This window comes from Poecilia formosa, unplaced genomic scaffold (assembly GCF_000485575.1).
Source record: "Poecilia formosa unplaced genomic scaffold, Poecilia_formosa-5.1.2 Scaffold262, whole genome shotgun sequence".
Taxonomy (NCBI): domain Eukaryota; kingdom Metazoa; phylum Chordata; class Actinopteri; order Cyprinodontiformes; family Poeciliidae; genus Poecilia; species Poecilia formosa.
This window is the reverse complement of record NW_006800201.1, coordinates 122,045-135,814: the sequence shown is the minus strand read 5'-3', so window position 1 is coordinate 135,814 and position 13,770 is coordinate 122,045. Positions and strand designations below refer to the sequence as shown.

Below are 13,770 nucleotides of genomic sequence, written 5' to 3'. Positions count from 1 at the left end.
TTTTGGGACAATTTATCGTCAAGCAACATTTTTTATGGTGACAGATCTAACTGGAACATACAGACTCAACTCAAAAATACTAATTAAACCAAAATTGTACACAAAATATAAACATTTTTGCATTTTTTAGCTTCATCTGGTTCAAATAATCTCCTATTAAGCAAATCAAAACAAACAAAAAAAAAAGATTAACCATTCACTGTATTGATATTCAATCAAACATGTTGATGTTAGAAGTATTTGTTACAATTTGCTGCAAATTATCAAGCATAAATAAAGGAAGCTGTTATTGCATTTTAGGCAATAGAATGATTATTTTCTCAATCAAAAGTGGAATTTAATTCTTTGCTTATTTGAATCTTTTAATGTATTCCTATTATTAAGTTGGTTGAATGAAAAATCTGCAGAATGTGCTAATTTTCTATCTGATTAATCGCCAGAATAACCAATTACTAAAATAATTGTTAATGCCGCATGTTTAGAAGCCAACCTCGGTATCTGAGAGCCGCTGCTGGCTCCTCTTGTTGCTGGGCACCATCATCTGATCGTCCATCTCCATGTCGCTGCCGCCGCTGTGCTGCGTGTCGCTGTTATCGCTGCTGTCCGGACTGGCAGCCGGAGAGCCTGGAAACACAGAAAACAACCAATTTAAATAATAAAAAACTCTTTTTTTAAAAACAAACTGGGTTTGATCAAACTTGTAAAGGTCAGTTATGACCATCCTCGCTTTTTACAGCATGTTAAGATTATTGTGGTACAAAAGTATGTGTATTTTTCAGTCCTTGTTCATATGCGTGATTTTATACTTCTATCAGATTCAAATCATATTCTCAAAATGGTCTGTATTGTCAGAAAATATAATTAGAAGCAGTTACTTTGTGTAGTTTAGTGATACCTCACACTTTTTACTGAGAATGTTGTCCTAAAAAATGTTTTTTTTCCAGTTTTTTGTTTTTAGGTTTATGATTCATGTGCCATGCAGTCACAGCTACACAATTACCTAAAAAAGCAGCAATAAATAGTGATCACAGCTTTTATTGTCATCACATTACTTCAAAGTATGACAACAAAACTTTTTTTTCATGATTTCATAATTGTACTTAGTTTTCATCCTGATTTACTACATCTGGCTCCTTGTGGCACAGAATAATGATGAATGTCTGACGTCACTGAGGTAAAGGTTGGATGAAATACAGCTATAAAAATGATCGATTTAGTTCCACATCAGGAAGTGGCTCAGATCAGACGTTTTGGGGGGTGAGAAGATCAAACTGCCATGAAAAATGTGGGTGCAAGTCACATTTCCCTCCTGTGTGAACTCAGTCTAACAAACAACAGCTGGATCTGTACAGACATTAAATTACACAAACACAACAATTATTTTATTCATCCTGCATTTTTTATGTATTGATTGTGGTAAACTTTTGTTTTCTGTGCTTTGTTCTGTTTAAATATGTAACCAATATGTTTTTTAAAAGATAAAAAAAATCATAATTATTCTAATTTTTTGATGGAAGAAGCCTGATAGCTTGTTTTTATTGCACTGTGATGTACTGCATTAGCTTGAGGGTCTACAGATGAAAAGCAGCCCAACTGTGGCATACTTTGTGTGCATTGCCCCTTTTGAAATAAATAAACAACAATAATTAAGCCAGTTCTGACGACAAGAGGCTGCGCTGGATTTAAGTTTGAGCTATAATTCAGAAAAACACGCACCTCTTTACTTTCACCTCACAATTCAGCCCAACTCTGTGTTGGTCCACCACATAAAATCTCATTAAGATGCATTGAAATTTGTGGCAAAATGTAAAAGGTTAAGTAGAGGAGAATATTTTTCCAATGAATCATCGCTGGTTGAAGACAAGGATCCAGACTGACCTTTCTTGTTCCCCATGGGGAGGTTGGTGTTCAGCAGCGAAGCAAAAGAGCTCTGTTTGGAGAGCTGGGCCTTGGCTGCAAGAGCGTTGTTCCACAGAGCTTTTATCAGCATGGAGGCCAGGTACAACGTCTGGGTGGGGGGACAGGAGCGCATCAGGATTTCACAGTTTTGAAGCAGTTTGACGCAGCTTACAGAGAGCATCTGTGCCTGTAGAGTACCTGCTCAGTGTGGGCGCTGGGATGCAGGCCCGACACCAGGTTCAGGACGTGACGGAGAGGCACTGGGTCCAGGTTCTTTATTAACGACGGGAAAAGGTCATGGATGTAGCGGCTGCAGTGTTTCAACTGAAAGCACAAAAAAGAAAGCTGTGAAATATGATTGAGTGTGAATTGATTAATCGTGACAATTGATTGCTGAAATAATAATCAGCTAAATTGGGAATCAATTCATCGTTAACAGGAGTATACAGGCTCTAAAATATGGTAGCTGAAAAAGAAAAAAAAAACACTCAAAGAAGTAACTAGGACAAAACTGTAGATTAAAAATCGAAAGATTTTGCATTTTATATGGAAAAACCTTCTTTGTTCTATACAGAAATCCTCAAGTGTCGCAGTTTTAGTTTTACCTGGTTCAAATTCTGTTTAATATCCTATTAAGCATCTTTTAATCTCCAGTTATTAATAAGAAACATTGATCAACAGATTAGCCCTACACTGCATTGATGCTAAGTGAAGCAGAAACGTCTTTATTTAGTTGCAGATGCATTCTTTGCCATGTTGTTGCATTTTAGGCAATACAAATTTTATTTTCCTTTTTAGAAAAAGTTATTGAATTATTTGTTTATTTGCATTTTTAAGATATCTTTAATGGTTTATATAAAAAAAAGCTTAAGTGGATACATGAAAAATCTGCAGAATGCGCCACGTACTCATTAGCTTCAGTCGTAGTGAAAATAAATTACATTTAAATAATCCACAGCCACACAGCACTACTGCTGCGTTACTAAAAGCTGCAGGTTAGCGGTCATGTGAGAATCTGTTTCTTCCTACCTGAGCTGCAGCCCAGATACAGTCTATATGCTGCGTGCTGAGCCGGCCCTCCGCAGCCAAGAAGTTCAGGATCACTTGGCACTGCTTAATGATCTGGAAAACAAATGGAGACATGTGCAGCACTGGGGAAAATGCAACCGGAGGAGAGCAGAAAACCCACCAAGGATAGAAACAGAATTAGCATACAACCGTTTCCATATGGGAGGAGCTGAATTTATATGACTGACCTCAATGTGCAAATTGGGTCCGAATATGTGCTCCACCACGTTGTTGTGGATTAGCCAGTCTGCTAGCTCCTTTGCTATGGACCTGAAAAGATGAAGAACGACTTTCTGAATGACTCTCAATGGAGCAAAACAAAATAAAACCACCCAGAGAAAAACAATGTCGATGAGGAGGAATGGATTCTTCCTGTGATCAGGTAGTTTAGGTGTTATGGCCGACTTACGTTTCTGTGTCAGACACCAGCGACTCGTTGTTGCACACGTCGTTAAATGTGTGGAGCTGGTTCTGAGGAGAATCACAGACATGATGATGAACTGGAGTTCATCAAATAAAGCTTTATGCTGACAGAATCGCTTTGTACCAAACTGTATGCTGCATTACATCACATTACATATCAATGAAAATTACTTTTAAAAATAAGAGAATGTTACTCCATTATAATACACGTGTACCATTGAGTCCAACAAAAAAACTGTTTGAAATATTTGCTTCTAAAATGCCTTTAATTTGTGTATTTAAACATTGTTTTTTTTTATTTTTCGTCTTTCCTTCTTTGAATTGTGTTGATTGAACCCTAAAAAATAAATAAGCTTGTTTTGTATTATATATTTAAGAACTATTTAAACTTTCCCCATCATTGTTGGTTCTTAACATAAATAGATTATTTCACTTATAAGAAGATGTATTTTCCCATAAGTGAAATAATCTGCCAGTGGAAATGGTGCTTTTTCTAATCAATATTAAGAAATAACTGACTTAAAAAAGCCCAATGTTGCAATGTTACTTAAAAGGTAGTATACTTTAAATAAGACAAAAGAGACGAGACAAAAATACTTGGTAAACCAACGGTGGGAAATTAGCTGCAAAATCTCTGACTGGTGCATTTCTAAGTAAATCGCACATTCATAAAAACATGGATGAAAGTCACATGGTTAAAGTCCTGGAGCATCTAATTACTTTGCATCAGGATTTTTCTTTTTGTTGCTCCACCACAGATGATATTGCAGTGGAAAAAGTCATGATTTTTTCAATCAGATACTCGGTTTTCTTCTATTTGTCCGTCATGGCGGATGACGCCAGTAGACTTTACTGGCTCCAATATTAATTACCATAAAGTACAAAGAAAGTCAATTACTCCGCGTCTCCTTTTGTGTTTTTACATCGGTCTTTTGAAGGGATCGTGTCTTTGTCAGGCTTGTGGGCTTCCTGACTCGGACGCTGCATGTGACTGTGTGTCGGGTCTCTCTGTCGTTAGCCGCGTGACTCACCGTGATTTGGCTGAGTCCGGCTAACCGCATGGTGAGAGTGGGAGACATGAAGTACTTGAAGGCGAGGTCCAGGCTCTCCTTGTCGAAGCACAGCGCGCTGTCCAGCGGCTCCTTCACCGTGCTCCACATCAGGTCGGCCATGTTGCGGGCGGCGCTTTGGCGCAGCTCCTGGTCGGATAGCTTACACAGGTACCTGCCGGCGGCAAAAAGCGTTCAGTCCTGCTCGTCAACGTAGATAATCCAAAATGCACAAAGGAGAAAGTTTATGTACAGACAACAAAGACACGATGGTTTGTTGTACGGGCTGCCCTCAAGGTCATAAGGTCAGCAGTGGCTTCTAGCCTTAGTTACACCACAGAATAAACTGTCAGTTAATAAACTGACATTCAAACAAACCAAAGTTTTAATAATAATACATTTCATTTGAAGGCGCCTTTCAAAGCACTCAAGGTCACCGAACAGGAAACAATAAAACAAAAACGACAAAACAATAAAAGTCATATATTCATATACCAAACAAAATTAAAAAGAAATTACATGAAGCAGAAAGTTACAGTTTCAAAACCGCTTAAATTTCATGTGTTCACCATTTATATGGTTTAAAGTCCGTTTTAAGGTGCCGGTCAGACACAGTGACCAAGAACCACGGCTGAAACGATTCATCGATTAGTGGTGATGAACTGGTTATTGAAATAATCAACTAAATCAGTAATTGATTGATTATTAACTGTAGTATACAGATTAAAAAAAAAAAATCAGTTTGCTGAAAGAACAACACTAAGAGAACCAATGGACCAAAACTGGACAAAAAATATGAACATTTTGAATTTACAATAAAAAAATAAAAAAAACATTCGTCTGTAAATATGTTCTACCCAAAACTCTTCAAGTGGCATTTTTTGCTTCAGCCGGATCAAATTACTGTAAAAAATCCATCTATTAATCAGCTAATCCAGAAACACTGGATTGATGTCAAAACCACCAGAAAGCCGTGAGCTTTTCACATGTTGAAGTATTTTTTAGCTGCAGATTCATCCTTTGCTACAAATAATTAAACGTTTACTAAAAAAAACGCAATAAGATTTTTAATTTTCTTATGTAAAAAAATAATTTAACTGTTTGTTTATTTGGATCCCTTAGTGTTTTTCTAATATTGTATAAAAATAATAAATAACTGTTAGCTGCAGCCCTGAACAGAGTTTACTCTGTTCTGGACTGCCCCGTCCCCACCTGTTGCTGCACAGTCCCAATCAGCTGGCTGAAAAGCTGCTACACTTCTTCCTCTCTGACAAGCAAAAAATTTAGCCGTTTAGAAATATCTACGGTCATGAAAAGCAAAATCACACATGGCATAAAAACGCACCATCTGTCACTCCTTTGAAGATAACTCTTAATAAAAAGTTCTCTTTAAAAAATACTCTTTAATAAAAGAGTTATCTTTAATAACTCTTAATTAGCTTGTAAAAATAAATGAACTTGTTAGACTTGTGTTGCTCTATAAAGACAACATTATAGACACAAAAACCAAATAAATAGTCTGACAAGAATGTAAATGTAATAGTTATTTTGTGTTTTAGCGACACTCTGTACCCACAGAGCATGACGACAGTTTGGGGAGAGGAAATACTTGACAACCCCGTGGTCACTCTGACACTTTCTTTCCCTTTATTAAAAGAAACTGAAGAACGTAAAAAGAGTAGAAAAAAAATTGTACCTCTTTGAAACTGGCCCATGCTTCGATGAATCTCACATTAACAAATGTAGCGTCTCTGAATTGGACAACAGCGATGCTCATTTCATTTATTCATCTAGTTTTTGCCGCTCCCTCTCAGTCGCAGGGTAATCACATGTTGCCGGTTTGGACGGACGTTTTGTTTCCGTTTCACTAAAAGTGCCTCCTCTTCCTCAAGTAAAACATTTTCGCCTTATTATTTTCCCTGTGACATGCAGGAGAGGCAGGTATGTATGCGTCACATGACCAGGCCTGCCAGAAAAAACTGGAAGCCCAGCAACTGTTGCCGTGGTGACAGAAACTCTTCCTAGCAACAAACTTATGGCTCTCTGGTATTTGAGAGAGAAAGACGGCGCAGATGGAACAACGGTTGTTAAAGCTCAGTGCTCATTTTGTAAAACAGCTCAAGTCTGTTGCAGGGAGCAAACCGGTTGATATTTAAAATCATGTGAAAGTGCAGCAAGCAGGATTCCTAAATCAGGTTTGGTGGAGTCGCTAATCGGATCGGCCGAAAGCGCACAGACTCTGGCCAGAGCAGCTGTTTTAATGCAGCATTCGATAAAAGGTCAGCTCCTTAATTATCGGAGAAGGCAAGAACCAGCAGAAAACGGGGTAATTCAACAGTGTTTAAAATGACTTGCAACAATTATTACCTTTTAAAAAACGTGCTAACTCACGTAGCACCAAATAAGAAAGAAAGGAAATGCTTATTTACACTGAAAGTAATCATTGCCCTTTGTGGGAAAAGCTGCATAAATAGTCATATCTTCTGTTCTGATTTACAGGAGTCGGCGGTTTGAGTGTCTCAGGTTTTTGGAAAGGGCATGAAATCTAAATGTTGCCTTTGCAGCTCATTTCTGGTCCTGAAAGCATCGAAAGGTCTCCAATAACCTGAGGGTCTGCATGGCTGTCCAGCTAATGTATTTAGACTTACAACCATTCAGTGCTCAACACACCAACACGGAAATATGTCCTTTTGCAATCAGTGAGACAATACAGTGAATTTTTTCTCTCCATTTTTTTAGCCTCACCGAGTTTCAGTTGAATGTATTAAGTTTACATTTCAGGCCCAAAAATAATCCTGCATTATTCACTCACTGATTTTCTGAACATACCAAGTAGGTAAATGTGGTGAGACAGAGATATAAAGTTGCACATCATCAGCATAAGTAAACCTTAACGCCAGATGTGATCTTAGGTCAATCATTTATGTAGCTGCCAAATAACAAAAAGTTGTAACAGTTCGTCAAGTAAGATTTCAGCCACAGTTACAGTGGCCAAGAGATGGAAACGCGCAGCAAACAGTGAAAGACACAAATAAAAAAAATAAAATAAAATAAAAAACGTAGCAATTACACAAGATGAAAAAGTAAATGGAAGCAAAATGGAGAATGCTGCAAATAGCAAAAACAACAGCAAGCGTGAAACGCTGCAAACTTGGTGAACAGAAATGCTCCAGACCACTAGGGGGAGTGTGGAGTTGGTAATATACCTCACGTAACTGTGTTGCTGTTTTATAATTTTGTAAAAACATGAGGAGTAGCGTGCCTTTTCTTTCTTCCTCCAATTTACTTCTAGACATCCCATTAAATTATAATATCCCATCTTTACTGTGAGGCTTTCTCCATATGATTTGATCGTCGACTCCCCCTAGTGGTCTGGAGTTTGTAGCGTTTCATAATTGCTGTTTTTACCGTGTGCAGCATTTTCCCTTTTTCTTCTGTTTCCTGTTATTGCAGCATCTTAGTTTGCTTTTGTTTTGTAGATTGTTTTTTTTTTGCATCCATGTTCTGTGATTTCAGCTTTTTGTTGTTGTTTTTTTTTTTTGCATCATTTTTCTCTTGCATTTATTTGCTGCGCTTTGGACGTTGCATCATTCATTTGCTTGCTGCACGTTTAGCAGTTTGCAGCAAATTTGCACCCGTCGGCCACCGTACACAGCAGCAGACAATCCTACGCCAACAATCAACTGTAAGAAGCTAAAAGCTCTTAGGTACCTCCACATATAAACTTTACTAAAATTAACAAAAAGACTTGGATCATTTTAAATAATTTGATTACATCTCTGTCTGTAGGGAAAACAGGTTTTATGTTAAACCAACAAGAAGGAACTACAGCTTGTTAAAAAAAATGCAAAAACTGTCCAGTGTGGTTTTATTTTCTAATGAAAGTGAATCAGCATGTTTGTAACTTACCGTATTACATAGGTGCGGAAGGGTATGATGTGCTGCATAACTGCAGGAATGTGCAACCATATTCGTATCTGTGGGAGGGTTAAAAAAAGAATCATACTAATTATTCATAATGTCGCACACAGAATTAGTAATAGTATGAGAAAATGGAAGTTTGCTGGAGACAATATGGAATTAAAGAAAAAAATGCTGCTTTTTCCAACTTAGAGTATTTTCCTCAGTATATGAGTAAGAGTGCAACTAACAGAACATCTGACTCACATTTGAGACAATTGTGATAAAGGCATGAGCGATGGGGAAGGGGAGGCTCTCTGGTGTGCCCAGCTCAAAGCATTCCTTCATCAGGGAGAGGCCGTGTTTCCCACAAAACAGACAGACGTAGCGAAGGAGGTGAAGCGGCACCTCCACGTCCTGCATTAAGAATCAAAATAAAGTCATAATATGTTCATTTTGCATCCTAACATAAACAAAAATGACCAACAAATCAAATAGACCTTACAAATACACATTTTGTTTACCTTAAGCTTTGGCTCAAACTTAGTTCTGAAAACAATTCCTTCATCCATAAAGAAAACATTTTTAAAAATCCAGAAATTAACCAAAGGTGAAAATAGTTATTCCAGGATTTCTGAAGCAAAGTTTTGTTAAAAAGTTGTAAGCAGGTAATATCTAACCTGGAGTAGAAAACTCTCCTTGAAATCCTCATTTTGTTTTAATATAAGCTCGACTTGTAACATGATGCTAAATGCTAATCCAAGTGTTGAGAAGAAAGTTTATTTTGACAGTTTTAAACCAACGTCAAAAACATAATAAAAGTTTGGCTAATGCTTTTTCATGAACCTTTAAAATGTTCTCATGTTTGTTTCAGATCATCATTTCCGGATAAGCTGAGGAATATTTGCACAGGAAATGGAGGTGGGAGGACGTGTACAATCAATAATCGTTTTGAAACACAAAGTTTTGTTCACAGAACTACTTTCATGTCACGCTAGATGAACAGAACCGCAACTAAACGAGGAAATACACACGAGATAATTTAGTGCAGGAACGGGAGGAAAAAACTCCCATTTCTGGTGAACTGAATCTGACCCTGCAACATATTGACCAGATGGAAACAAAGCATCAAGGAAGCCTTGTTACCACAGAGATTACGTTACACTTACTGCACTGTTTTCACTGACAAAACAATGGAAGGTAAGAAACTTCAGCAACAGTTAACCAAACAAAGCAAAAAGACTCGCACAACAGAAACAAGAACGAAAACTATGATGTCAGTCAGTTCTGACTATTTAAATAAAACCTTTTAGGGACATTCATGTTTGACATAGATAATATTGTAGTGTGAACAATTAATTGTATAATCTTGAATTCAGATTTTAAGCAATGAATTCATCCACAAAACTGAAAAAACATCTTTAAATCATCTGAAAAACACAAATATCTGTCACATATCTCAAAACAGGAAACACGAAGGCTCTTTTTCATAAAAAGTAGAAATCATAGCTTACAGGACGTATTTAAATCTTGCTGATTCATGGAACAAAACAGAGATAATAAACTGGAAGCCGAAACTTTACACAATGTTCAAATATGGACATTCAGTACTTTGAGTTTCAGGTTTCTCTGGCCAAACGTCAGAAAACTAACAGTCTGTGCCTCGTAGTATGACGTCTAAATCAAACGCAGAATGAAAAAGATGCATGACACAAGAGACTGCTGGAAAATACAAAATACAACTCATTTGAAGATTTGAAGTAAACCTGATTTCACTTTAAAAAAAAACTGAATGGGATGCAAACAAAACTGGTGACATTTGTTACAAATATTTACAGTAATTACAGTAACTACTTACGCGAAACTACTAAATTATGAGCATTTTGGACCAAATGTAAAATCTATAGAAGCAGCTGCGTTTTTACCAGCTGTGTGGTCCTGAAATGCCAGCTGATGTTTAGAAATTCTGGCTAAAACACCAAAAAAAAATCTCCCATTTGCAGCTCCGTTTATGAACCGCACCCATAAAACTCGTCCCAACAGTGAATAACATGAAAAAAAAAAATATATATATATATATACAAATCACAGACTAAACAAAACACCAACTGCCCTTATTTCAAAGGCAGTTGAAATATGTTTCAACTGTCAAATATGTCAATTATGTTTTAATGAGGTTAAAGTTATTTGTGAGGAACTAACTAAGAGGTGTAATAGTATAATTTGAGGAAGAAAAAGTAACAAAGGTTCTTACATTCATGTCGCAGAAGGAGCCCAGGATGTTGCTTTCATGAGCAGATATGTCCTGGGAATAATAATAAAAAAGGAAAAACAAGAATGGCACCAGCTGGTTAATAAAACATGAATGGCAAATACCAAAAGTAATCTAAAAAACTCTTTTACATGGCCTGGGTGATACTGCCAAAAAATGATAGTACAATAAACATTTTACAATAGTTTTCACAATAAATAGCGATATTACAGAAGAGTTTTTTTTTATTTATTTGGTCAAACAAATGTGTAACTACAAAACAAAGATTTTTTAAATTTCCTTTATAAGCAGTCACCAGAAGAAAAAAATATATCTAAATATAAATACATACAAATCACACAATACGCTTAGAGCGTCAAAGAAAATACCGTATTTTTCGGAGTATAAGCTGCTACCTTTTTCCCGCGCTTTGAACATGGCGAGTTGTTCAAGATATTTTTTTATTTAAAAACTCAAACAATATGCGCAAAACTAAGAATCTCTTCCTTTTAAATCATTTCAAAAGGATTTAAATTTGTATTTTAATTTTCCTTTTAAAAAATGCTCAACACCAAAATATATGAAACATAAAAAACCTGCACAAAGTAAAAGCCTGTGCTCACTTCCTAACGATCAGGAAATTTGTTTAATTTGAAGCAACGACTGTGTCAGTGTTTGGTGTTTAGCTTTTCATGTTGAGTTTTTTTAAGGAAAACATGGTAAAATTAAGTTACATTACAAAATAAAATGCATTACATTATCAAAAGCAAAATGCTCACTAACTCCTTCAATTGCTTTCTTCCCACACTTTGAAGCTCAGTAGGACGTTTGGGTTAGTTACATGTAGGACTTGTTCTCACCTCTATGGTGGGGTGCGTGTTGTGTTTGTAGGCCGTGTAGAGAGGAAACTGGATCTGAAAAATCTTGGCCGCACACAGCAGCAGTTTTTCTTTCTCCTCTGTGGTCCAAGAGCTGAAGGGGTCCAGGTTGTCGCCTCCGCCTCCAGCAGAGTTCTCCCCATTCCCAGACTCGCTGCCACCGTCCAGAGGTCCCAGCGGGTTCGCTTGGCCTCCATCTGGCCGGATTGTGTCCTGCTCGTGGCTCTGAGTCTTCTGGTTTGGGTCGGGTGTGTTGGCGTCCTCTTCAGCAGAGTCCCTTTCCACATTGACGGGTTCGTCCTCGCCGGGGGAGGCCGGCTGGGGGAGCGAGCCGGGTGCAGACTCTCCGGCGGCCCAGTCGGGCCTGCCCTCTTCGGTCCCAGACCCTTTGTGCGTGAGGTTCTGGGCGCTGCAAAGCTGGTTTCTCAGGCTGTTGATCTGAGTGATGACCAGGTTTATGAGGGCGTACACCAGCTGATTAAAAACCTCCAAGTGCTTGTACTCTTTGAAGCAGCACAGACATTGCCTGGAAACAACACAGAAGAAGAAGAAGAAGAAGACAAAAGATTACGGTTTTCATTTTGACTGGTACCGGGATGGCCAGGAAGTAATCCATTTTGTCTCCACTCTTTTAGAACACTAACATTTAGCTGTTTAATATAAAAATGTGTTGGCAAATGAAGTCAGAGAAAGTAGGAACAACATACAAGGAAACAATCTTCCAGCTCTGAAGACACTGGTACAGTCGTTTGTTATTAAACTATTTTTGCATGATTGTGGATATGAATATCCGGTTGGTTCTTATTTTGTTTNTGGTGGTGGTGGTGGTGGTGGTGCTGCGGGCCGATGAACCGGCGGCAGTTGAACAGCTCGCTGCTCATGGCCTCTCCCAGGAAGTCCCCCGGCCTGGGCAGGCAGGGCGGCTCCTGGGGCCCCTGGCCCATCTGAGACGGGCTGATGTCCTCCGGCTGCTGCTGGGGCTCCATCGCCTCGGCCCGCACCGATGACGACGAAGAGCAAGCATCCAGCAGCCGCAACCGGCCCTCTAAAGAAGTCGACGCCGCCGTTACCATGACAGCGGACGTCTCCGGGCTGAACTGGAGGACTTTGGTTTTGGCTCCTCCCCCTGACCCGATGGGGCCCACGCCGTGAGCCGACCCCTCGCCGAGCGCCTCCCCGGCCTTCCTCTTCCTCGTCTCGGTGTGCCCCTCCTTCTGCTGCCCGTCCTCGGCGTTGGACGCGTTCCCTTCGTCGTCGTCTTCCTCGTCGTCGTCCTCGTCCTCCTCCTCATCCTCCTCCTCGTCCTCCTCCTCCTCCTCCTTCAGGGCCTCGCTGTCGGCCATGTCGTCAGAGTGCAGCTCGCTGCCGGGGCTGCCGGCTGATTGGCTGGCGCGGCTGGAGGCGGCCTCGTTGCTGGAGGCCTCGCTGCGCCCGCTGCTGCTGCCGGGGCCGCTGCTGCCCTCCTCCACGCTGTTGGCCGTCTCGTCGGAGCTTCCCTGCATCGACTCCTGGACGAACGACAGAAACAGCCCGTTGCTATGGAAACGACTCAGAGCTTTTCTGGCTCAGTGAAAGGGTTAAATTTAGGACTGAAACGATTAATCGTGATGAATCGATCATTCAAATAGTCGTTAACTAATTTAGAGATTGTTAACAGGGTGATTAATCAATAATTGTTAAAATTAAAATGAGATCAATAATTTCCATTCGGATTTTCTTCTTTTTACAGACACTTCGTTTTACAGAATCTTCACAATTCATTTTACTTATGATTTCTGTTGTGTGTGTTTTTATTTCTGTTTTATTTATTGTTTATTGCTGTTATTTAAAATATAAACAACAATATTAGTTTGTGAGAACACAAACTATTCTCTAAACATGCATTATTATTCCACTATCTATATATTACAATTTCAAAAAATCTTTTATTATTTATTGCAATAATTTTGGGACAATTTATCGTCAAGCAACATTTTTTATGGTGACAGATCTAACTGGAACATACAGACTCAACTCAAAAATACTAATTAAACCAAAATTGTACACAAAATATAAACATTTTTGCATTTTTTAGCTTCATCTGGTTCAAATAATCTCCTATTAAGCATCTTTAGCTGTCCAATTATTAATCGGTTAATCAAAACAAACAAAAAAGAAGATTAACCGTTCACTGTATTGATATTCAATCAAACATGTTGATGTTAGAAGTATTTGTTACAATTTGCTGCAAATTATCAAGCATAAATAAAGGAAGCTGTTATTGCATTTTAGGCAATAGAATGATTATTTTCTCAATCAAAAG

At 38.6% G+C, this 13,770-nt stretch overlaps 1 protein-coding gene across 2 annotated transcripts in view; it reads right to left on the bottom strand.

Annotated features, from left to right (window-relative positions):
- usp34 (ubiquitin specific peptidase 34) overlaps positions 1 to 13,770 on the bottom strand; it is a 76,207-nt gene that overhangs the window by 40,183 nt on the left and 22,254 nt on the right. Inside the window, exons 3-13 of one of the 2 annotated variants that reach the window (XM_007570485.2) lie at positions 11,451 to 11,994; positions 10,594 to 10,644; positions 8,607 to 8,756; positions 8,349 to 8,416; positions 4,422 to 4,614; positions 3,377 to 3,438; positions 3,156 to 3,237; positions 2,929 to 3,021; positions 2,098 to 2,223; positions 1,879 to 2,008; positions 491 to 624 (exon numbers count right to left, since the gene is read on the bottom strand). In XM_007570485.2, coding sequence (XP_007570547.1) covers positions 491 to 624; positions 1,879 to 2,008; positions 2,098 to 2,223; positions 2,929 to 3,021; positions 3,156 to 3,237; positions 3,377 to 3,438; positions 4,422 to 4,614; positions 8,349 to 8,416; positions 8,607 to 8,756; positions 10,594 to 10,644; positions 11,451 to 11,994 — 1,633 coding nt within the window. Of the gene's footprint in view, positions 1 to 490; positions 625 to 1,878; positions 2,009 to 2,097; positions 2,224 to 2,928; positions 3,022 to 3,155; positions 3,238 to 3,376; positions 3,439 to 4,421; positions 4,615 to 8,348; positions 8,417 to 8,606; positions 8,763 to 10,593; positions 10,645 to 11,450; positions 11,995 to 13,770 lie in introns of those variants that run through there. The other variant, XM_007570484.2, reaches the window with a different exon arrangement.